The 26,552-nt window shown below is 40.9% G+C and overlaps 1 protein-coding gene across 3 annotated transcripts in view; it reads right to left on the bottom strand.

The window, feature by feature from the left end:
- PHACTR2 (phosphatase and actin regulator 2) overlaps positions 1–26,552 on the bottom strand; it is a 92,883-nt gene that overhangs the window by 51,034 nt on the left and 15,297 nt on the right. Inside the window, exon 1 of one of the 3 annotated variants that reach the window (XM_035108835.2) lies at positions 8,679–10,902. The exons of the other annotated variants lie outside the window; for them this stretch is intronic. Coding sequence (XP_034964726.2) covers positions 8,679–8,721 — 43 coding nt within the window. The 5' untranslated portion in view covers positions 8,722–10,902. Of the gene's footprint in view, positions 1–8,678; positions 10,903–26,552 lie in introns of those variants that run through there. 3 annotated transcript variants of the gene reach the window in all.

The following is a 26,552-nucleotide window of genomic DNA, read 5'->3' as shown; positions in this document are numbered from 1 at the left end:
GGAAAGGTGGCTGGTTTTAAGTTGAATAAGAATAAAACCAAAGTACTTGATAAAAATCTAGACGCTAAGGAAAGAGAAAAATTGCAAGAGGACACTGGTTTAGCATTTGTTAAGAAAGTGAAATACCTTGGTATTAATATGACGGCGAAAAATTTAAATTTGTTTAAAGATAATTATGTAAAAGTATGGAATGAAATTAAGCATGATTTAGAAACCTGGACAAATTTGAAGTTGTCTTTGTTGGGCCGTATAGCAACTGTTAAGATGAATGTATTGCCAAAAATGTTATTTTTTGTTCCAAGCCTTGACAATAATTGATAAGTTAGAATGTTTTAGAGAATGGCAAAAAGCACTATCGAAATTTGTCTGGCAAGGGAAAAAGCCAAGAATTAAATATAAGATATTAACGGATGATAAACAAAGAGGAGGCTTTTCCCTACCGGACTTTAAGATTTATTATGAAGCGGCTGCCTTTTGCTGGATGAAGGATTGGTTTTTGTTGGAGAACTCAGACATATTCGATCTAGAAGGCTATGACAATGTGTATGGTTGGCACGCATATTTATGGTATGATAAAGTAAAGGCCCACAGAGGCTTTAAAAGTCATATAATTAGAAAATCATTATACAATGTTTGGTCCAGGTACAAAGATCTACTAGAAAGAAAAACACCAAGATGGATTTCACCTTTGGAGGCCAAGGTTCGTAAAAGGTTAAATATGGAAACCAGTTGGCCAAAATATAGTGACTTAATGATTGAAGAAGGAGACCAATTTAAGTTAAAAACTTACGAGGAATTGAAACACAGATTGGATGATTGCTCCAATATCATCAGATAACTGAAGTTTTTAAATTAGATAGGTTACTTGGTTTTCAACGCGAGAAGTCAAAGTTGGAAACAGAATTGATAGAGCCAAGGACAAAATTACTTTCCAGAATGTATAAATTGCTGCTTGAGTGGCATACGAAAGATGAACAAACAAAAAATGTTATGATTTTGTGGGCAAAGGATGTGGGACATAATATTATGATAAAGGATTGGGAAAAACTGTGGCATGAAAATATTAAATTTACTGCGTGTAGTCTATTAAGGGAAAATATAATGAAAATGATGTATAGATGGTATCTTACACCAGTAAAATTGGCTAAGATTTATCACAACCATGATAATAAATGTTGGAGATGTAAGAAAGAAGAAGGTTCCTTTTACCACATGTGGTGGACATGTCCACTAGTAAGTGACTTCTGGAATAAGATTTATAATGAACTCAAGAAAGTGTTGAAAAACACATTTGTTAAAAAAACCAGAAGCATTCCTAGTGGGCATTATTGGAAATGAGATACCAAAGAAAAATGTGTCTTTTTTTATGTATGCAACGACGGCAGCAAGAATTTCAATTGCAAAGAACTGGAAACTACCAACATTACCAACGATCGACGATTGGCAGATGAAGATTATGGAGTTTATGGAATTGGCTGAGATGACCGGGAGAATCTGCAACCGGGGAGAGGAAGCGGTGGAGGAAGAATGGAAAGACTTTAAGTTATATTTAACAAAATATGCAAAAGTGATATATTAAGAGCAGAATTAGGTTGTAAATAAACTGTGGAAAAGTTAAATATGTGAAATTGAGAATTAAAACTAGATTATATGAGGTGATTAAAATGGGTTAGAATTTGCTAAAGTAGATATGTGATTAAGAACCACAGAGGAAGGGAGCCCGAGGGGGTCTACATATGCAATGTTAATATCCAAAGAATTTGTCATATGTTTTTCTTTTTATTTTGTATTTTCCTCTTTCTTCAGTTTTGTATTTTCTATCTTTTTCTGTAATGCTTTTTGGTTCCTTTTTTGTTTTTTCTGTACTCTGAAAACTTAATAAAAAACATTATAAAAAACAAAAAAACAAAGTGCCAGTACAAAGAAACTGAGCTCTGGCAACAATTATTCTCAATTGGTATGTTCTATACTAGCAGTGGCTGACCGGGGGTGGCTCTCCAGATGTAGCTGGCTATAACTCCCAGCAGCCTTCATCAGCATGGCAAATGGTAGTTTGTAATCCACAAAAATCTGGAGAGCTACAGTCTCCCCACCCCTATTCCATACACAGAAAAAGACCTGAAACTCATTGGTAAATCCAATGGAGTACAAAACCTAGAGGTTGTAATAACAGAGTCAGTTTTTCCTTGCTCTCCATCAACCCCAATTTAGTCAGGACATCAATGATTTTCATGATGGGTGCCTATGTTAGCTTACAGTGCTAGGAAATCTTGATCCACTGCATAGTGAAGCCAAAGATCAAAACTGATCACAAAAGAATCTCAAGGAGCTCAAGCAAAGACACTGGCAAGAGCCTTTTGTTTTCCTCTAAACTTTCTTCCCTAAGGCCTCATCAGAAAATGCAACATAGATGCTTTCACCATTTGGTAGTTCTTTCCGATTCTTTACATGCACTGAGGGCCAGGGTAACTGAACACCTATTTTTCTCAATGGCCATTTCTCACCAACTCCGCTAAGAAAACTACCTGAAATCTTGAGCAGAGCACCAGTGAGGGAAAGGGACCTATTTATCCAGGGCTGGGAAACCTCTTATGAGCTGCGACTGAGAGCCATATTTTCCCCATGGAAAACTCTTGGGAGGCGAATTCAAAAAGTGGGTGGGGATAGGCCCACATAATCACACACAAGCAGGTGCACAGATACACACTTTTCCTTTTTTTACCAGCGTCTCCGAAAGGATAACAAGCTCTGTCAGAAAGATTGCATGCTCTTTAAAAAACCACTGGAGAGTCCAAAAGAAACAACAGGATCACACTCTCTGTGTTTTTCTTCCTACAGGAAGACCAAGGCAGATTCTGTGCCAAAATCAGACCTGAAACATATGCACTTATTTGCAAGTTTTCACAAATCTTCTGTTATAGGTACAGCTCTCAAAAATATATCCACAATCTGTGATATAGCATATGGAGGAACAGATATGTGAAGCCGTTATCTAGGGGCCAAATCTGAATTATTCTGTCAGTATTACTGTAACCTATTATAGTAGAGGCATAGGATGTATCCAATTTATCTATTCACTAGCATTTGTGTTATTTTTATGCAACTTCAACCAATATTCACTTGTTGGGGTAATTACTGTTACTGTTTCTCTAAAACAAGGAGTACCTTTGCTAGAGTATTTGTAAGTAGCTGTCAGTGACATGATTACTCGGCCAGCATAAGACCAACTTCCTCTGTGTGCACATAGGAAAAATGCTTTTGTTATGTTCATAAACAGGAAGTCCCCAACCCCAGGAGATCTAAGAGTGAACTAGCTGAAAACCATGCTAGCTTTTGACCTAAGATACTGCCTTCACTGACTGCCAAACACAACAACAGCAGGATTCTATGGGCTAATAACTATTTGATTACAGGAGAGAGGAAACATATTTTGGTCCCATCTTCCTAACGTAAGAAAACACCCTGACAAATAAAAAGGCTTGGTTATCAAAATGGCCAGTTCCAAGGGATCCAAGCATTACTTTGTGAAGAATTATTACGGAGCATTACTCCTTTTAAGCTTTTGAAGCCCACAAGCATGCTTTATATATTAGTAAGCAAGAGAAAAACACAGTATCTAACCCAGGCATCCCCAAACTGTGGCCCTCCAGATGTTTTGGCCTACAACTCCCATGATCCCTAGCCAATAGGACCAGTGGTCAGGGATGATGGGAATTGTAGTCCAAAACATTTGGAGGGCCGAAGTTTGGGGATGCCTGATCTAACCCATCCAACTTCCTTTAACTTTAGAAAAGCTTTTAAACATAATTTATTGAATGGACACAAGAAGAAGAACACGTTATGCAAAACTGTTAGATATGTTTGACTGAATAGTTTGACCGATTATTTCTCTAAACATTTATATCTCACGTTATACCTGAAGCTCTCAAAAGCAACTTACAGGTAAGCATTGTAACTAAACAACCAAAAATACAATTAAAACAGAATCATATCCTTTATGTTAAAGACCATTATCTTTTTTGAAAAAGACAGTATACTAACTAGAAAACACTGCCTCTGGAGTCACATCCCAGCCATTTCTGGAACTGAGTAGAAAATGAGCTTGTTGGGCTTCTCTTGGAAGTAAATTCCACAATGAGGCAAGAACCAGAACCCTGTTCCTGGATATGGCTGCCATCCTCTTTTCAGAATACAGGTGCACTCCAAGCACACCTACTCTGACGATCTCAAAACATCTGGGGGTAAATATGAGAAAAGCACTTTGAGGGAATTTGTCGGGAGGCAATTAGAAGATACCAGAAATGGGAGACTGAATGATCCTCATTTTGCATGAAGGTTACATTCTAGACCACCACACGCATCAGCGGGGCCTGCATAAAACATTCCACCCTGCCCTTTTAGTGATGTTTCAGGACAGGCATTCCCAAACCTTGGCCCTCCAGAGTGTTTTGGACTACAATTCCCATCTTCCCCGACCACTGGTCCTGTTAGCTAGGGATCACGGGAGTTGTAGGCCAAAACATCTGGAGGGCCACAGCTTGGGGATGCCTGTTTTAGGATCACTTCCAGGTTCTGCAGTGTGCAATCTGCAGGTACACATGTGTGCGGTCGCATGTCAATCAAAACATACAGAAAAAATACAGAAGTTGTGTGTATTTGGTCCTGCCCTCAGAGATCTGTAACTTATCTAATATATATTTTAGAAGTCTTTCAAAACTTGGGTTTTTTTAAGCTTCAAAGCTGCCCATGGATGTCCTACTCCATAATTTCTTTTTCCTGGCTTTCACTGTATCTTACTCTGAAAATTGCCATTGCATTTTATTACTTGAAACACTGAATACATTCTTCCTTCGCACACAGGTTTTTGTTCCTTAAAACAGCACAGCCCTATACCCATGTGGCTGTCCTTAAGGCCCTATACACAGATATCCTCACCAGTGTTGGAAACTGAGATATGAAAGCTAGGAGCTAAATGGCACCTTAAACCTAGGTTATAGGCGCAACAACAGAAGGACTAGGCATGCTTTTTTATAACCAGAATAAAAGCTGAACATGAATGAACTGCAGCTAAAATATTATGTTCATTTTACACATGGTCTAGTCCTTCCCCTGCTCACCCCCCTAATATTCTTAAGAGGGCCTCTACTCCAATCTTCAGAAAGTAGCTGGAAGTGGAGCGGCAGGAAAAGGTCCTCCCCTCCTTCCACTGCAGTTTAAATCTGAAATCTTAAGCGTAGTACTGCGCCCAAAGCTCAGAAACTGCTTGCACTAATTAAATTCCCTGTCACAAAATGCGCCTAGAACAATGGGAGTTTCAAATACTGATCCTCACAAGATGATCACACTGCACCATCTAGCTACCATCTTCTGTGGAAAAGGATCAGGACATGCAGCAAATTATATGTCCACTTACAGCTCCTTTTGCTTTGCTATCTCCAAATATCTGAACACACTATGGATATTTCATTCTAAAAACAGACATCACCCTTCACTTTAGCCATCTCAAATCTAGCAGTTCTCAAAAGCATAACATTTTGGTTAGCTGAAATACCACACTCAAACAGTTTGGTCTAACCGAGGACCACTCATCGCACTGACATCTATAAAATGTAACAGATTTTATGATGTAGACAAAGCATCTGAAATACACCTGTTAGACAAACGGATATACAGTATGTCACAAAAAACCTTATTAGGTGAGCGAGTAGGACACACTGTAGGATTTACGTCTTCTTTTATGTTGAAAATCTAGGCCTATCTTACTTAGAAGAGGGCCAATGTCCTCAGCTGTCAAGTAGGTTACATCTAAGCAAGATTAAAGGCAAAGGTGGTAGATGAGATTGGTAACTGGGAGCTCACAGGTTGCCTATGGCTTCTTGAGAGAGTTGTCTGGTCCCCAATTTCCAATAAGCTTACCCATAAGAACAGCCTGCTGGATCAAGCCAGTGGCCCATCTAGACCAGCATCCCGTTCTCACATTGGCCAACCAGATGCCTATGGGAAGCCTGCAAGAGAGACCTGAGCATAACATCATCCTTCTCTCCTACGGTTCCCAGCCACTAGTATTCAAAAGCACACTGGCCTCTGACAGTGAAGGTAGAGGCACCATTGAGAGTCTTTTCCTTCACGAATTTGTCTAATTCTCTTTCAAAGCCACCCAAGTTGTTGGGCAGCACTGCCTCTGTTTTTAGCAAATCCCACGGTTCAACAATGTGCTGTGTGAAAAAGCACTTTCTTTTGTCTGTTCTGAATCTTCCAACATTCAGCTTTGTTGGATGTCCATGCGTTGTAGTGTTACGAGAGAGGGAGAAAAACTCCCTCCATCTGTCTTTCCTTTTCCTAAGTGTATGTTGAACTAGAGTGTGAGACTGGCTGTGCAAGGGAGAATAATTGCCCCCTCACAGACATTCTGGTTTCCCTCTCCACTTCCCTGGAAGAATTCCAACTAGGAAGTGTATCTGGACTCCTCCATCCCCTGACACATCCTGCCTTATCCTAGTTCTTCCAGGAAATCTGGATTTGCAAATCAAAAATTATATTAATGGTTTGTTTGTTGGTCTAAACTGTTTGATTGAAAAGCTTTCTGTAATTTTTTTAATAGATAAATCTTCTTGACACAATGCTCCTTACTGTTCCCCTATTCAAGAAGTACAGAGGGAGGGGTGTCTGTGTTTAAACTGGCCACTATAGAAACACATATTAGATAATATTGTTTATAAAGCATCTAAAACAGTTGGGTGCTGTACAATGACGAACAATACACAGTAGCCATGAAGCTGCCACCAGAGAAGGAAAATATTTAGAGATTCTAGGTCAGGCATCCCCAAACTCAGCCCTCCAGATGTTTTGGGACTACAATTTCCATCATCCCTGACCACTGGTCCTGTTAGCTAGGGATGATGGGAGTTGTAGTCCCAAAACATCTGGAGGGCCGAGTTAGGGGATGCCTGTTCTAGGTCTCTGTGGTCCCAATAGAACTCTCCTTTGATGCCTACTCAACAGTGCATTTGGCATTCCTTTTCAATAGCAGCCTCCCTTCCTCCAATCCATGCCAAATGGCAAACTATTTTTAATTGCCATATGAGTCAGGAGTCTACTGTTTTAAGGACTCACACCAGGCATGATGAGTTGGGCTGATTTACATACATCATTCAAGATTTTCATCACTTACACGTGACAGGGTGATGTCAAGGAAGAAACAGGAAACACAAGCAACCTACACTTCCTGTTCTTCCACATCTCTGCCACACATATGAATGAATTAGGGCAAATGCAGGGACAGTTTGCAAGACAGATGAGAAATCCCATATGCAGTACACACAAAATGCAGACATGCCATCCAAACTTTGTATGCACATTGTTCAAAAATCAGTGTACCTGTACCTACATTAATGGTAATGTGCAAAGTGTTTAGCTGCTCTGAATCATGCAGTTATCTGGATTATGGCTGCATTTGTATTCTATGGAAAGCAGTAAGATGAGCGCACACAGATTCAAACTTAAACAACTGGGGTAGTTCTTATATGGCACTGAAATTAAAAAAAAACATTTTAAACATTTGTGGTATCAATTTAGGTTGTATGTGCAATCTTCTTTTATCTTAGCAGGAACTAGCTGATACATTGTTAAATTAATGGAACTCTTTTGTGTGCTGACATTTCAAAATTTCAGATATGGAACAGTATTTCAGATTACTGAACTGTAAAATCAAGTACAGCCTTAAAAAAAACTTGCCTTGAATAACTTGAATATACTCAGCATATATTAAATAAAAAGTTAATGATTCCTGTTTCTCCATTTTCTTATTAGAATATCAGCTCCAACGTCTGATTTGGGGGGGGGGAGAGAGGTTCAAACAAAAATTACATAGATTACCATTGTTAAGGCTTTTAAAAACAACAACACACTGTTGACATTTTAACACACACACATACCCCTTCCCTGAAACTATGTTAGCTTTATTTCCAAGTTTTAATAACTAGAAATACAACAGTGCAAAAGGGAAGGGAACAGGAATGTGCAAAAAAGCAGATGTGTAGCCACCGAGCCTACACTAACAACGCAAACGCATGATAGGAAACCACGCTTGTAGTAACAAAATAAAGCTTGTAAAAGGAGAAGCTGGGCGTAGACTGTTATGACCTACGTGCTGCGAATCTCAGCAACGAAAAGCAGTTGTTTTCTTACTTCTTGTTGTTGTTTTTAAAATCAGGAATCTGAAGAATCAGAACTATGCGTTTCACTAAAAGCTTTAACCCTCCCCAAAGTTGTTGTTTTTTTAAAAAAAATATTACTTTTATTATTATTAAAAGAGGCAATACAAAATGACATGAAGCCAAGCCAAGCCGTTCCTTTCAAGGGGAGGAGCAGGGGAGGAAAGAAGGAAAGAAAGAAAGAAAGAAAGAAAGCTGCTCCTTTAAGAGAAACTCTTGCTAGACCCCCGCCCCCCAAAGAGGCTGTATTCTACTTTTCCTTGGATAAAGAAACCTGGATAGTACAGTTGGGAAGGTCTGCTTCTCGCGCAGCAGCATCTGAAAGCAACACTTGGTTGACATTAATGCTGGTGTAGACTCTCTCACGGCTGCAAAGGAAACACGATCAATCTTGCGGGGCGGGCCGGGAGAGCCGTCCGGGAGGCTGCCTGCCTGGCTGCCTGCCGCTTCCCCCGCTGCACTCACCGCTTGCGTGCTCGGAGAGAGTGGAGACTGACGTCTGGCCCATGTCTTGGTCCTGGCAGAGGGCCGGGGGTCCTACAATCAGGCCGCTCTCTCGGTCCTTCGGTAAGGTCTCCTCTCCCACGGAAGCTCCCGAGGGCTCATGGCACCTTCTCCCGGCGCTCGCTTGCTGCAATTAGCAGCCTCCTCCTTGCAACTTCTGCTGCCTCCCCTTGCGCGCGAGTTGCTAAGCCCTCCTCCTGCTCCTCCCTCCGCCTGTTGCTGCTGCCGCCCAGTTCAGCCTGCTCCTGCTCAGCCGAATGCCTGTCATTCCTCTATGCAGATTAACTCGGGCCAAAGGGAGAGAGCCCCGAGCTGGTACAGCCACGCCAGGCTCCCTCGCCGAGATCATCCGGCGCCACAACAGTTGCAGTGTGTGGCTTTAAGCTGCTCGCACAAAGAACTCGGTGTTAAACGACCCTATAGGGCTCGGTTGACAAAAAAAGTAAAGTACTTAGTCGTGGCATTTAAGTTTGCAAAAACGTCTTGTTTTCCCCAAAGGGGCTTCTCCCTACTCCGTTTTCTGACCTTAGAGGGCCGGTTTCATGCGCTTCTGCTGGCGCTAGCTGCTGCTACAGTTTAGATCAGTGGTTCCCAACAGGTGGTCCGGGGACCCCCAGGGGTCCGCGAGCTATGCCAGAGGGGTCCGCAAGATGCTATTAGAATAAAAAATATATTAAATATATTTCGTATGATAACAGATTTTTTGTTTTGGCCGCTTCTTGCATGAGCAGAGTCTAGCGCAAAACTAGAATTAGATAGAGGCAGTAGTTCTGCTGTATGCCGTTAGGTGGCGCTTTACAAACACTACTGTTTTGCAAAGAGGCAGCGCACGCATTCTACTAACGCTCACCTCCCCAAGATGCTTTGCGCGCGTCGGCTTCATTTGTGCGCTACTGCGCAGGTACCCTGTCTTCTCCATTCCCCTCCCTCCTCCCTGGTGCGCGCTGCCTCTTTGCAAAACAGTAGTGTTTGTAAACAAAGCGTTGTTTTTCGCGGAAGCTACAGTTCGCGTAGTTAAAAATGGACCGTTGGTTAAAAAGTGGTTCATTAAAACGACAAAGGCCTACAGATGAAGAGGAAGAACTTTAAAAAACGTATAAATATAAAATATAAAAAGACTCTTAATTTAGCTCTCACTTTTTAATTTTAGGATTAGGAATTAATGGGGGTCTTTGTCACAATAGCGGCTCGATAAGGGGTCCTAGAGAAAATTTTGTTGGGAACCCCTGGTTTAGATAATTTCCTCTAGAGAGAGGTAGATATCCTAGCCTCTTGCACTAAAGGGTCTTTTGGGCCTTAAATACTAAAGGATTTGCAGTGCCACAAAACTGTGTTTTTGCACCTTTGGACTACTGTAATTTACAGTTCCGTCAATAAAGCATTGTGCTTTCGAATGGATAAAAATCGGAGCAAGTGTCTGGGAGCCGAACTGCACCATGCACCAGCTCCTATAGGAACTGATATGGGACTGAAACACAAAGGGATTCCAGGATTAGGGTTTTTAAAAAAGAGAACGGGTACTCATGTCTTCACTTGGTGAGTCACAACACTTCCTTGCATACAAAAGTTCAAACTGCATTGCTCAGGAAAATGCATCTTGCATATTTCCGAACCTGCTTTGGTAATCTGGTGCTGGACAGCAGGCAAAATCTAAAATTAATTCCATAAGCTGTTTCATGCCCTCTCTAGAAAAATCCGATTGTAAATTTGAATTGGATTCTGTACCTCACCAACTTAATCTAGTGGCAAATAATTATTTCTGTATCTTGCATAACTTTGTTCTGTGTTTCATTTCCTATTGTCTGGTGGTCAGGTGTCTTGGGAACAAAGGAAGCATCATTTCATAGTTTCCAGTACAGGTTGTAACAGGATATATACTGCACAATTATAGACAAATGACTTCAATGGGTATTTCTCCCAGCTAAGTGGATATAAGAGTGTAGCCATAGATTTTCTCCACTTAATAAAAATAAAGTTTATATTAAGAACAAGTAACTCTGTCCTTTTAGGGACGCGGGTGGCGCTGTGGGTTAAACCACAGAGTCTAGGGCTTGCTGACCAGAAGGTCGGTGGTTCGAATCCCTGTGACGGGGTGAGCTCCCGTCGCTCGGTCCCAGCTCCTGCCAACCTAGCAGTTCGAAAGCACGTCAAAATGCAAGTAGATAAATAGGAACCGCTACAGTGGGAAGGTAAACGGCATTTCCGTGTGCTGCTCTGGTTCGCCAGAAGCGGCTTAGTCATGCTGGCCACATGACCCGGAAGCTGTATGCCGGCTCCCTTGGCCAATAACACGAGATGAGCGCCGTAACCCCAGAGTCGTCCGTGACTGGACCTAATGGTCAGGGGTCCCTTTACCTTCACCTTTTTACCCAGGGCAGTCTCGAGCAGGTCGCACACCCTGGTGCTGAGGGGCGGAGATCGCTCTGGCGCCCCCGCCCTTGCAGGGCACAGCATGGTTTCCGCGCCGTGCCCTGCCTACTGGCCCGGCGCCACCGGGGGTCTACTTAGAGCTGGCCCTGTTTTTACCTCTGTCCTTTAAAATTATGCTCATTTTCTTCTTGGTTAAAATGTGGAAAGTAAACAAAACAAGTTTCACCAGCTATTGAAAAGGGGTTATTTAATATAAATCTTATTTTAAATGACGTTAAACCACTTCTGGAAATCTAACAGAATAAAGCACAAGTTAAGTACACATTTTCATATTCTTTTCTCCCAGGGTGCAAAAACTGTTTCACATCACCTGGCCAGAGCCTCCCACCTCCAATCTGCTCAGCCAATCACATACATATGGTTGCATGCACCCCACTCTCCAAGTGGCAAGAGACTCCAGGGGTTTCAGTTTCCTTGGAAAAAAAGAAACACCATGATGCAGCTGTAGCATCACAACCTGATGTCTTTATCTGCCCCAGCTGCAACTAACTTGTCTTTCCTGTCTCTGTCTCCACAGCAACAGCAGACGCTGTAACCTTCCAACAGTTTAACTTCACTCCCCCTAAGGCACAGTCCTCCATTGTCTCTAGACACAAACGTGTGCCAGCAAATCCTATTGGGAGGTGGGAAAAGACCCCACCCATACGTCTCTATGACATATTTATCAACTGTCTTGATAAATATGTAAACTACCCTCACAATTTTCAATTGGTATGGAAGTGTTTAAAAATTAATTTAATTATTTTCAAAGCAAAAGAAAAATGTAGACAGTGTATGAAACATCAGTTGAAGGGCAAGCCAAATAGCTGATCCAGTGCTCACTCTGCAGGTATGCACATCTGTCGTTTCAGTTGTGAAACAAGAAGAAGCCAGGCTCACATTTTATCAGGTTAGGAATTCTTTACAAGCTCTGTTTTCACATTACAGTATATTCATCTTCAACCTTAGATGTCCAAGGAGCAGGTCCTGTATGTCTTGAAGGCCTCCCTCCCTCTTAATTGGCCTAGAGAAGCATTTTGTCATGAAAAGAGATTAGGTTGCAAACGGAAAATAGTTTAGAATAGGAAAAAGAATATTTATAAGACATTATGGGCAAGTTGGTATAAGTCTATGAAAGCCACTTTTCAAAAAGGCTACTAATCTGTTGTACAGTGGCACCTACATCCATATAATTTATGTTAAACTATATGCTTTTGGGTTTTTCTATAACATGACATTATATTGGCTATTAATAATATAATGTCAATAGCAGCCAAGATATGTAAAAAGAATTAAAAAGAGTAAGGAACAGGGAGAATATACTCCAAAAGAAGTGTAAATAAAAAATTACTTATGCTTCTAAATTTTAATATTATCTGCAGGTCAAAACAGCATATATCAGTGGTGTTGTTTAGCCAGTGACTCAACCTGATAATTTTAGAAAAGGAAGATTTCTGATAAATATGCCAAGACTGTTCAGCGGCTGCTTCTATTAAATACCTTGATGTATTAGGTTCTTATTGTGTACCACCAACAGGATTCATTTTTGTCTGTATTGTGATAAGAAATAGAAAAAAGTTATATAAGAAGAATAACAATGCCAAAATATAACACTGGGGACAAGAAAACAAGTTCACAATGTCACTCTCAGGACACTGGAATACATTGGAGAACACACACAAAAGTTACATAAGGACTATGTCACACCACACAGCAAAATACCATATTTTCCCACCTATAAAATGCCCCCATGTATAAGACGCCCCCTATTTTGGGGGACTCAGATTGAAGAAAATGGGGAGAGATGTATCCGTGTATAAGATGCCCCCTAATTTTTGACATTATTTTTTAGGGGGGAAACCTAGTCTTATACACAGAAAAATACGGTAAATATTAAATATTACCAGTAGGGTTTGTTGAACTTTCCTTCTTGTATACTTATTAAAGTAAGGAAAACAAAAAATGTACAACAATACTGAAGAAGTGTGCATGCACACGAAAGCTCATACCAAGAACAAACTTAGTTGGTCTTGAAGGTGCTACTGGACAATTTTTATATATATATTTTTTAATATTTCTACAACAATACAATTATTTAAAGGTGAGTTTTGGTAAGCAATCCAGAGTGACAACATTTATATCAACTAGCTTATGTAAAAGAAATGTAAATGGAACATAGGAAGCTGCCTAAACTGAGTCAGACCATTAGTCCATCTAGCTCAATACTGTCTACTACACTGCCTGGCAGCAGTTCTCCAGAATCTGAGGACATCCACCAGGAACTTGCATTAATTCCTTTTGAAATGGAACTTTCCAAGCATTGGGTATCAGTGTTATGATTTTCATCTCTTTCCCCCTTACATTTTTAACAGCTATATTGCTTGCCTTCCCTTATATGGTGTCTACAATAAATGATCATATCAAGTTCTAATTTTATATTTTATTAAGGAAAAAGTTGTATGTTACTTCATTGTACATAAAACCTCTAAGCGGTTTGTTCGTCTGTTCTGCTTTGTTAAACCATCAGTATCCAGCCATTTTAACTCTGCTGACAAAAACCAGGTTATATGTTTTGTTTGGGTTTTTTTAAAAAAAATATCCTTCCTGACCTTAAATCAAGACTTTGGAGTATAATTGGTGCTTGGTATCGTACGCTAAAGAACAAAATGCCAGATGTAATTTTTAAAGTTCCTGTTTTGTATCATTTTGTCACAGTTGAGTGCAGTATAAACACAATGATGGCCTGCATTCCATAAATATTTGTTCTTGCTACCAGACAGTTTTTGTATTGTTTCTGCAGTGATATTTATTTAGAACTGCTTGTGTGAGAGAGACATATACAGTAGAACTATGGAACCACGTAAAGCCATTATTTCTGAATAAAAATAGTTTTGTGGTCACGATGCAGGACTAGCAAACAGGTCTGTGATTGGCATTCATTCCAGAATATTGGCCATCAGCAAAATGCCAACTTTTTAATGCTTTACTAATTGGTCACAATTCTGTAGCAAATTCCCAAAATAGGAACCGCTACAGCGGGAAGGTAAACGGCGTTTCCATGTGCTGCTCTGGTTTGCCAGAAGCGGCTTTGTCATGCGGGCCACATGACCTGGAAGCTATACGCTGGCTCCCTCGGCCAATAATGCGAGATGAGCGCGCAACCCCAGAGTCGGTCACGACTGGACCTAATGGTCAGGGGTCCCTTTACCCTTTACCTTTAGTAGCTCTGGTGGGGTAAACGTTGTGCTCCTTTCTGGGGTATTTTGCCCACCTTTGCTCCCCACCCTGCACTCATGTCATGAACTGGCTGGATGCAGAGGAGTGGTGGTGGGTGGCACCAACTGGATAAACCCCAGGGGAAGAAGGGTCAGAACCAGGGGGCTGGTGTTGGGACAACAATGAGTGGTCAGAGGGAGGAGAAGGAGAAGAATGAGGGGGAGGTGTCAACAGAGTTTAGTAAGAAGGAGGCTAGGGCAGAAAGTAGTCCAGGCTCAGAGGCAGAAGAGGAGGCTGGAGAGGAAGGGGCCCAGCACTGAAGGTTTGCTCTGGAGGGTTAGGGGACACTGAGAGCAACGGCAGGAGCTGCAAAAATGGCCTCCCCTGCTCCATTTTGACCCTCTAACTTCAGCAGGGAGGGAACTTTTCACAAACTAAAGCTACAATAAGCCACCTACTTCCTCCCATTCCCGCTTCCTTTTTGTTTTATGTTTTAAATTAGATTGGGAACCTGCTGGGAGAGAAACAAAGTAATCCAGGAGCACCCGGCAATTTTATGTGCTTTTATTAATATCACGCAATGAGGTGCAGTAGCCTTGTCTGTGTTATGGAACCAGCCAAACAGGAACCAAGACAGCAATGAAAAAAATAATACTAAAGAGGCCGAATAAGAACTAGTCATGTTAGAGCTGGAATGGGGGAGCTGTGGGCCTCCAAATGCTGCATTCCAATTCCCATCAACCCCAGCCAGCATGGTCAATAGCTTGGGATGATGAGGATTGAAGCCCAAAGGTATCTGGAGCAGGGGTAGGCAACCTAAGGCCCTGGGGCCAGATGCAGCCCAATCGCCTTCTAAATCTGGCCCGCGGATGGTCCAGGAATCAGTCTGTTTTTACATGCGTAGAATGTTTCCTTTTATTTAAAATGCATCTCTGGGTTATTTGTGGGGCCTGCCTGGTGTTTTTAGATGAGTAGAATGTGTGCTTTTATTTAAAATGCATCTCTGGGTTATTTGTGGGGCATAGGAATTCGTTTACCCCCCCCCCCCCAATATAGTCCAGCCTGCCACATGGTCTGAGGGACAGTGGACCGGCCCACAGCTGAAAAAGGTTGCTGACCCCTGATCTGGAGACCCATAGCCCCTGTAGGCAATCCCTGGAATCATAGGGTTGAAAGGGAAAACAACTACCGGTAATATGTTTGGGGAGGGATTTCCTAGCTAGCATCACATACCCTATTTGGTGTAGTAGTGCATGCCACTCCCTGTGCTAGTATCACTACTGTAGTTTAGCAGCATTGGACTTCTAGAAATATAACATGGGATCAAAGCAAGACCTGACTATTTTCAGTTACTTTGAACGTCTGTTATAGAGGCAGATACTGATATTTAAAAATAAAAAAGTCTTGCAAATATGTTCACATGGATTTATCACCAGAACCTATTAAGCAAAATAATAGCACATCTGAAAATGATAAAGAATTGCTGTTTGGAACATGACAATAGCCCTTTAAAAACCATTCCATCCAGGAAGGCTGATGTTTGAATTTCAAATACACATGTTGACTTTATTTCATTTCTTTCAGCATTTACAGGTCCTATTGAACTCAATGCATTTACACAAGTACCACCATCCCTTTACTGCCTATAAAATGCAAAAATAAGGCAAAACCCAAAGGCTGAAAAGGAGATAATAATCTAGTCCACCCAGCTGCTCTAAAGTGGAATCCTCCACAAAGCAACAAACATCTGCTCTAGACATTAACACCCATCATCTATTGTAGGTTATTACATGCTGTGAACAGATGATAGTCACAAACAAGGTGCTCTACCCTACAGATACCTGTAAGATACAGTGAGAAGTCTAGAAAACATTCCATCCACACTAACCTCAACTTGCTTTTTTCCAAGAAGCTGAGCAGCTGGGTTTTAAAGAAGAGTATTGGAAAAAACATTTAGGTTAGGAACATTAAGTGCATAGCGAAGCACAGACAGTGCGTAATGCTTACTGAAAGCCAGCTTAGTTTTTGACCTGTGGTATTTAATGTTCAATAAAATGAGGTGGGCAGCAATGTATTGTGTTTCTCCTCTGAAAACATGCCTCACTTTTTGTGAAATGCCGCCCCTGCACTCAATATTTTAGGTTCCTTTCTATTTTATTGTGCCTCCAACCAGATTAAGGACTGCTGCTGTTATCCCTGCGTATGTGGATAAAGCACTACAGGATGAAATGCTAATGATGATGTTAAAGAACTTTTATTTTATGAAAAAGCAATAGGATTTGTAAAACTGAACTGCATAATTGCTAATACAGCCATAAGATACAACATCTTAGAAATGTGGTATTTGGGGTTTTCAGAAGGTAGGGAGAAGCATAGTTAGTCCTCTCCCACAAGATATGTTCATTCATTGGCCGCCAACTGCTGTGCTGCCCTTCTCAGATGAGTAGAGCAGTACCATTTCAGTGTCACTGGTAAAGAAAAGGCGTTTTATATGTGTTGTATATGTGATATAACACTGTGACACCAGATGGTGCTGTGGAGTCCTGTCTTTCCCTACTGGGTTTCCCTGTATGAGTTTACAACGGGTTTAACTGAATCACTTCTTTGACATGTATAGATCCAGCCCATGTCTCCCACAATCTTAAGTACTTTAAATCCTTTCAGCAGAAACGGACATATTCATAGAATCACAAAATTGTACTGTTGGAAGGGACCTCGAGGGTCATTTAGTCCAACCCCCTGCAATGCAGGAATCTCAACTAAAGCATCCATGATCCAACCTCTGCTTAAAAACCTCCAAGGAAGGGGAGCCCACCACCTTCTGAGGGAGTACCTTCCAGTGTCAAACAGCTCTTGGCATCAGAAGGTTCTTCCTGATGTTTAGTCAGAATCTCCTTTCTTGTAACTTGAAGCAATTGGTTCAGGTCCTACCTTCCAGAGCAGGAGAAAACAAGCTTGCCACTCCAAAGATGGGCCCACCATTCAAGGGTCTCTAAATACTAGCCAAAAGAATTGTGAAATGTCAACTGGTCTCCACAAAAGAAACTAAACTGTCCTGACATATTTTTGTGCATTAAAATTGGCAGCACACTTCATTCTTACACTCCAAAGTACTTGCCTGCTGCCAGTTTTAATCTAGAGAAAGTGCACCTCAGGCAACAAAACACTGTATTAAAGGCAATAAAGGTCTGACTCAATCCTAGCCAGTGTGGGCAAATCCTGGAACATTTTAGGGAGTATCACAGAACCAGAAGGCAACATTAGGAATAAATAAAAAGGCTCTACAGCTTTACAAGACCATGCCACTATATATATATATATTACCCTCTAGGTCTAGGTTTATCTGCACATTGCTCTTGAAAAGACAGTGAACACTTCTATAAACCTTTCAGTACAGTATTTAATGAATATTTCATTATTATTCCAGTAAAGCCTTTTAGAAGAACATACAACACAATTGCATACAATTGCTCCCTAACCACAAGAGAAAGGGTATTTTCTGGCTAGGACATAGACATGAAGCCAACCAGTTGCAGCTCAACTTAAAGGTGGAGTGAGTCAAAACAGTAAAAATGTGCACATATTATTTCATTAGGGACTGCTGGGCAACCTGAACAGTGAATTCTGCACAGTGGGTTGAGACTCACCTGTGGCATAGGTAGCTCACTAGGTACCAGTAAGTGGGGGTAAGATGGTGTCAGAAGAAGGTAATGGAGGGAAAGAGGATTCCAGATCAGAAGTTGGATTGGCTGGGAGATCCCATGTGGAAGCAGAGTTCCATCTCTGGGTTTTCATGGCAAAGCAGTATGAGAACTTTTATGCCCAGTAAATTACAAAAGATACATTTTAGGTTAAAACTGGAGGTTTTTCAGCTGATTCATGGTCTGATTCGTGGACAATTTTGATAACAAAAGCCTGACTCACTAATGCTGATATACCTAAATTGCTATTTCTAGCACTAAGTAGCCAGAGCCAGCAGCTGTGTGCAGGACTGTCTAGTTTTATGCCAAAAATAGTAGCTATTCAGAAAGATATGTCAGGTATGTAGCCAGACTGATTTTTTCTCTCTCTTTCTCTCTCTATGGTTTACAGTTTAGTTGGAAAAACAACTAAAATGTGTGTTAACCTGACAACTCAGAACAAGGATTTCCAAAATATTACTATGCAGACATTGGGAAGGTGATTTGTTACAGAAGGCCTTTATTTTATTTTATTTTATTTTATCTTATTTATTGAATTGATATCCCACCTTCCTCCCAAATGGTGCTTTCTCTTCCTTACATGCATATGTTAGTTCATTTGATCACTACACACACACACACACACACACACACAGTATATATATTTGGAGGAATAGGAGGACTGAGACAGATGTGAAGGCTCACAGTGTGTGGAAAAAATGACAAGGTAAACTGAACCTAGTTGTTAGGTTGTGTGGCAGATTAGGTGCCTAGCCAGCCTGGAAAGAATGAGGAGATTGACAGAATGATTCCTCAGGGTAGGGAGGCTGCGGGAAATGTCACATTGTCACCCTTCTTCCTGTAATGTGCAGATTCACTTACCTCTTGTGATATTGTCACATTGTGCTCTCTCTCGTTCCCTCTGCCAGCAGCTGCAAATGGCATGGAGCAGGGGCAGTGATATGCCTACAAGCGAAACTACACGTTACAGGGAGAGATGGAAGCATGTGAAACAGGGACGCCATTTTCAGCAGCCACCCCATATCTGCCATGATGCACTGAGTAAGACTGCAAGGAGTCATTTCATACCACACTGTCTGTATTTCAATTCTCAATTAGCCCCAATTTCATTTCACATCTGTTAATGCTTATCTCTTGCTTTATCCTGTGATGAAACCTGAATGTTCATGTGGATGTTCTGCAATGTTTTCCATGAGATTATTTATAAATCTTTTTTTTAAAAAAAAAATTTGGCTACAAGAATAAATTTGTCACCCAGTTTGATTGCTAATTGTTGTTAGCTATGCAGGCTGTAGAACAGATATATTTGGTCCTCCAAAAGCAGTGACGTTATATTACTGCAAGTGAAAAATAAAGCTCTGCAACGTCACCATAGGGTGTGTGGGTGGCAGGCTCTGAAAGTTGCAGCACAATATTTTCACCATTACTTTAGCTTTCCCTTATTTTTATATGTCATTTCATCCCTGTGCCACTGATGCTATAAAAGCACTGATGCTATAGAATTTCTATCTCACAGTAGTGACCCAGTTCACTACTAGGCCATGGTTTGGTTTAGTGTTACATGGCTTAGTGTTACAGGCAAACAAGTCCAGTGTGTGGCTAACTGATGAGTCCAGCCCAAATAACTTTTACATGCCAAAGTACTTTATTCTGGGTACTAAATATCACTCTTCAATTTAAAAGCACAGATGAACTTTGATGGGTGTTACAATGTGTGGACCAGGCAATGATCCAATAATGGGCCTGGTCACAGATGCCGATTTTCTCATTAACTGGCTTCTTGTTTTAGTCAAAATTGGATGTAGTCACAATGGTGTGGATTAAGGAGTACTAAACTGAAACATGTGTTACATGTCAGCCAAGGCAGGAAGTAGTAGAAGTCACTGCAAGAGTCTGTCAGCTGAGGCAGGCTGATATCACTGGAGAGCTTCTGAGCTTCTGAATCCTAATCCTCAATTGACCACTGTTTAGTAGAACAAAAGCAGCCAACTGGGGCAATGGGTGATTCATACAAATATAACATACTGGAAGAATTAACTGGATCAAAAGAATGGGCACATTTCACCAACAAACCTCATTCAGTACCAAGATCTCTACAAGACATACTGAAGAAGAGTTCTCCGACAAAAGGAAGCTGGTTTGGTTTGTCCTTTGTAGGCAATAACTCATATTGTAATTCCAAAGAAAAATGTATTATAGGATTTCTTAGCTTCTTTCTTTTCCTTGGTAAACAAATTCCTAGTTCACCATCCTGATAGGCAGTTTCAAAACACAAGGGACAACTTAAGAAAACAACAATTGATGTTGCTATCAGCTGCTTGGAGCATTTCAATGCTAGTTAATTAAAGCAAGCCAGACAGCAATATCCTTGTGAAATGGAAATAGAAATAGAAAAAGAAATGATGCCCCTAAAGGCCTAAACCAAACAAGGATCATTCAGGACCTAAACCTATCCTCAGAGAAAGAATAAGAACAAAGAAGAAGAATTGGTTTCTATGGTTTTCGAACATCAGCTTCTGTCTTCCCTCCCCTAAAAAAGTTTGAGTCATATTTATTTTTAGTCTCATAAATGCTCATATAGCTATACTGTATGGAGTGGACAGTGTCATATAGTTTAGGATTAAAGTGACATCTTTTGACAGGGTTTCAAGAATCTGTAGTAGTGAGATAATTTTTTTAACTAGGAGAAATGAGCAATTCTGCCTGTTTCATTTGCTTTCCTATGCCGAGGTATGTCTGACACGAAACCGGAATTTTGCCTAGTCATGGAATATCAGTCATGTCATTGTATTAAATTCCTGCATCTTAATAAACCTCAGTTATGTCAGCTGGCTTGTTCCACGGACCTAACAAGTTTGTTTTAAAGTTTGTGCTAGTATGAGAGGTTCCTTCGCACTGTTGATAAAATGTAAATGGAACCATAATTATGGTCTTAACTGCAGCTCTCTTGAAAGTGTGTGTGTGCAGTGCAATAGGAATACAATTTAAATCCAAAGTCCTGAACACACTTACTAGAGAGTAATGGCCATTGAATAAAGAGGAACTTACTTCAGATTGAACATGTGTAGGATTGAGCTCTAAACTTGCAAGCCTAAACATGTCTACTCTGAAGTAAGTCCCACTTCATTTAATTGGGCTTACTCTCAGGTAAGTGGGGTTAGGATTGTAGCTTCATTAAGGAAAATAATAATAACATGGTTGCACCAAATCTGCATAGCTCAAATGGGCAGTCATAGCTTTGTACTCAACACATTGCCTGGTGGGTGTATGTCACCAGGAATTCTGCGCAGGTGAATAAATGAGCTGGTTCCCACTCTAGCTAGCATGGAAACCAAGAAGGATGACCTAGAAGGGACATATCTCTTTTGCTTAGTGGATTAAAAAAAAAGTTTGCCAAGAGGCTAGCAAACATATTGAAAACAATACAAGAACCATCCTTGTCTAAGCACTACTTAGAAATTTAAATGAAAGTAGGCTGCTTTCCAGCCTTTTCAATTATCATTTTGAACGCCCCCTTCAACTCCTTAGATGTACTATTTTAATACAAAATCACATGTTCTAAAGTCAAGCCATCAAAAAGAGATTAAAGTGCACATCATTCCTAAATTAGAACAACAGCTATATATTTAAAATTGAATAGCCATGTGTGTATACAGGCACAATGTTTCTCTTTTTAGAGTGAATTCAAGTTATTCCCGCAGCTAAAAAGTATTTGATAATTACATAAATTCTCTTCTGCCTCCCATAGCTGCCAAGTTTTCCCTTTTCTCGAGAGGAAGCCTATTCAGCATAAGGGAAAATCCCTTAAAATAAGGGATAACTTGGCAGCTATGCTGCCTCCCCTCCCTACCCCTGCAATCCTAAACACAGTTACTACTCAACTCAGTGGGATTTACTTCTGAGTAAACATGGGACTGCATATTGCATATCACCAGGTCTGTGACCCTCATCCTCATAAGAGGGGGGAAAGGGTTAAAAAGGTGAATTTAAAAAATACCAGCACTGTAGGCAGAAAAAGCAAGCATCTGACAGCAGCACACAGAGAAGACACAAATTAATACTGTAGTTCAGCCAAGCATTAACGTCTGATTAGTTTCACTTACCAGTAGTATCCATTTCTTCTTTCTCTCCAAAGCCAGAAAAACAGCTAATGCTCATCTCCTCCCCCCACCTCTTTCTCTAACAAAGCGCCCTGCCCATCTCTGATTATTAGCCCTTGCTGGCAGCCAGTGCATGCACTGACTACTGCAGACATCACCACAGAAATTTATATCTCTAAGGATGACAAAACAGCCATTAGCTCCATTACAAGCAGATTATGCAAGCCTATCAAAAATACAGCTAACTTCGCCAAGGTATTCACTTTGGGGAAAGGAGTGGGGAGGACTTAAATCCAGCACAACTACAAAAGATTCCCCCCCCCCCCCGCAACTTGATTGTGTTGCCTATATAGTTCTGAGAGAGTTCTGAGAGAGTTTAGGAACTCACTTTCCTAAAACAGCAGTGATGAAAAAAGACAAATTCTATGCTAGGGATAATTAGGAAAAGAATTTGAAAAGTCAGAATCATTAAGCTTTTTATACGCATTTATGACCTTGCCACTTTTTAGTTGACATGCATAGCTACAATGCACAGGTTAATTTTCAGTGTGTATATTTGCATGTGTGCATGTACAAGTTTATTGCTTAGGCTTAAGGGTCATATTCCATACCATTCAGAAGGCTACAGGAAGTGACAGAAAATAATCAGAACTGGGAATTTAACGGCAAAAATCCAGAATAGTAGGTCTGCCCCCCCCCCCGGCCAAGCTTCACGTGTTCTTTATCAACATGAAGGCTGGTTTACGCATTCCACACTTGTGGCAATATAGTGGTTGGTAACCTGTTTCTGTTCTTCCTGTGCGCACAGTCATTTGTTAGATTTAAATGAAAAATGCATGAAAAATCATTTTACTTTATTTGCTCCCGAGAGCAGTCTTGCAGTTATTAAAACTACTGATAACAAAGACTAGTCTCTGGTCTTCCTCCTTTAAATATATTCTGCAACCTCATCTCTCATAATAAGTACTGTATTCCAACCAGCCACCAATTACTATTAAACAGGGTGGCCTGGCCTGTTTCATAATCATCAAAATTTATTATTTATTATTTATACCCTGTCCATCTGGCTGGGTTTCCCCATCTTCCCCTGCCACTGCCTCCCCCCAAAGCCTTGCTTACCAGGATCAAGCAACAGCTTCTAGGTTCAAACAGTGCCGCCCCCCATGGGAGAAGTGGCAGCAATTTCTCTTCACTTCTCCAGTGGGGCAGGAGGAGGCCCTCAGTGGATAGGAGAGAAGTAAAGGCAAGATCTTGCACAGAGCCCCATGACATTTCACAGAATTTCATGCGGCTCTCACAAGACCTCGCCAGAATATGCCACCACTCTTCTCACTTCTGCAGTGGTGGCAGGTGGGGCACCTGCGGCAGTGGCACCCCATTGTGGTTCTGCTGTCTGAGGCAGCTTCTTCACTCTTGCCTCATGGGCAGGCTGGCCATGCTATTAAAGCATCATCCTCTATCTCCAGCTTTGGATTTTGGATAGTTGGGGAGTTCAGCAGGCAGTGTACAACCAATGTCGCCATATACTTTGACAACCTTTTCTTATGAACTAGGGAATGATCGGTCTTTGCATTAGTCTTGAACTGTGCAGCAGAAAGAAGCTCGCTGAGAACGATGCTTTATTATAAGTCTGTTGGGGTCCAAAACCCACATTACCAAGAAGCTTGGCACACCTGGAACTTTGCACATGCCCTGAGTCTGTCTGTGTGATCTGGCTTTGCTCTGAGCCATGATGGTTGACAATCACTGCGGTGGGCACAGAAAGCCTTAGTGTGTGTGTCAGAGATAATCCCAGCACATGTCAGGCACAAGCAGGAGGCTGCACCGTGAACTAATTGAGAATGTGACCAGCACTTTTTATTAATTCCCATTAGGAGTAAATGACTTTATCCAGAAAACATACCCCACCACTGGACAACCACATTGCTTGCAAGTGCAGCTGGCTGGACCACCACATCTTAGCTTATTTACTTCCTCTTTCCAATTCTATAAGTAAATGTGCTTGTTGGAAAACCATGCAATGTTTCTAGCAAATTAATCAAATTAATGTATTCCCAGCTGCTGCCAAAAGAGAACACGAGCACCTGCAAGGTTTGCTCTCTTGCTCCTATTCTGAAATTTGATTTCTGTTTGCAGTGCAGATATTTTTTAATTTTTAGCATTATGTATCTTCTGACTATGCCATTTCCAATGTCACTTTTATACAGAGCTGCCAATTCCAGCAGTTACACTGAAGTCAGAGCTTTACAGCATCAGGTTTCCATCTTCACTGCCACAATGCAATAAGAACAGCTAAACAAGTTTTTCCTGACTGAGAAATGTTATCGGTCAGAATATAAACTTGAGAGCAATGCCTTATTTGTCATAGTTTGAGAGCACAGTTTTGGGGAAAGACTACTGTCGCCATTTTAGCTCCTGTTCCTATCCTACAGGGAAAAAATGGTATTTAATTTTTATTTTATTTTTACAAAATTTTAAAATAGCAGTGGCATCTGATGCTATAACATATAGGAAGAATGCATCACTAGTAATGATAGTTGTTGTTGGTGTAAGCAATGCAAGAATGAAGATCTCATATATATAGCTATTGGAAATGGCTGAAGATCAAAAGATTTTGAAAAAGCATAACATACCCCATTAGTTTAAGTTATCCAATATACGATCCCACCAGATTCCTTAGTTATTTGGGGGTGGCAACGGGGTGTGGGTGGGTGTGGATATATGGAAGAGAAAGGAAAGCCAGATGACAGAGAAATTGTCTGGAATAAATTGACTGAAGCCAAGTTTCCAATTGCAAAGAAGTGATGGGACTTGAAAGTCTTGGAAGGTGGCAGAAATGTCTAAATTAAAAGAATATATCTGGGGGGGGGGGAATCATACAGTAGATTGGAGGTACAGAAAGTACCATCTTCCACATGTAGATGGTCTTTTTCTGACATGGTGCAAGAAGAGGTCCCTTCCAACTCTACAATTCTATGACTCTATGACTAAAACCCAGGTATGTACCTCTGTTTCCACAAAGCATTGCACCCCTCTTGCACAATGCCACGTGTCATCTCCTAGCACCAGCACAGCAGTTTCCCAGAATTTCTCCCAACAGCACGCCTCTGGATCCAGCACTGTTTCACAACTCACTAGTTCCTTTTATTATTATTTGTAAAGAAAAATATAGACATAATTTAAAGTAATATTGATAGATTGTGGAGGTTTCTAATTATTTAGTTCAAGGTGATTGATAGTTAAATGTTATTTGTATTACGCAAAGTGAACTTGTAGATACAATGTGCTATTGTAGGTATATGCATTTATGCTATTATATACTTAACTGGTCTTTCAAAATGGCGCAGACGAATTAATTTCATGATTATCCTTAAGGCGAACAGCCTTCAGGCAAAATCCAACAAAAATTCATGATTTAGGAGGCTCTGCTTTCTTCTTTTGCCTTATTTGGCAGGTGGGTGGTGGTGCATATCCACTAATAAAAAAGGCTTTCTTTCTTGAATGAATGATGAGTCCAGAAGCACATACATCTTCAGTAGTATGAGAGAATGCCAAGAAATGATTAAGCAAGGATTGGGATTTCTTTCAGGTTCTCTCCAGATCCTCCACTTACCCAGAGCCAAACTCCTTAAACTTGTCAGTCTTTAATACATCTGGTGAGAAACATCCTGCAGAATGCCAGATATTTACTTACAGCTCAATATTATGCATGTAAGTCCTGTAAAGTTCAATGGAATTTTATAGGGAGTAAATGAACAGAGGAATGCAGTCTTGAAGCACATCCCCACATATTTACCTGGTATTAAGTCTCACGTCATTCAGTGGCGCTTACTCCCAGATAATTATGTATAGGATTTTAGTTTCATTCATTGCAGTTCTGAAGTTAAGTCCCCTGTTGCGGCTGTGTTCATGATGGATTCAGTTGGAACAGATTCAGTCTCTAGGGCAGTGTTTCCCATCCCCGACCCCCCCCCCCCAGCACGCTTGACCATTTGAAGATTGTTGAGAGTCTTAATGGGTGACTTAATTGTTTTTCTGCCTGTTGTAGCAATTGAAATGTGCTGTGCTAGATACCAATTGCCTTTTCATTGAATTTAGAAGACTGTGGACCACCCAAATGAAGCTCGTGAATCAGTGGTCCACAGTCCGGTCCACACTTTGGGAACCCCTGCTCTCGGGATTTGATGTCGTGGGGGAGAGAATAAGGTATGGTGGTTAAATGTTAAAAAGTTGCTGTAGGCATTGCCAGCTAGATTGAAAGCGAATATTAAATCCTAATAAACCATAAGTGTGTGTTAGCACCCAAACAAACACATAGATCCTGGCCATGTCATAGTAATGCCACAATTTATACCTTCCAAGTACCCCATTTTGAGCAGGATGTTCACAAATCCTTTGAAGGTTATGCC

The sequence above is a fragment of the Zootoca vivipara genome, chromosome 3 (genome assembly GCF_963506605.1).
Source record: "Zootoca vivipara chromosome 3, rZooViv1.1, whole genome shotgun sequence".
Taxonomy (NCBI): Eukaryota; Metazoa; Chordata; class Lepidosauria; order Squamata; family Lacertidae; genus Zootoca; species Zootoca vivipara.
This window is presented reverse-complemented; position numbering and strand designations above follow the sequence as displayed.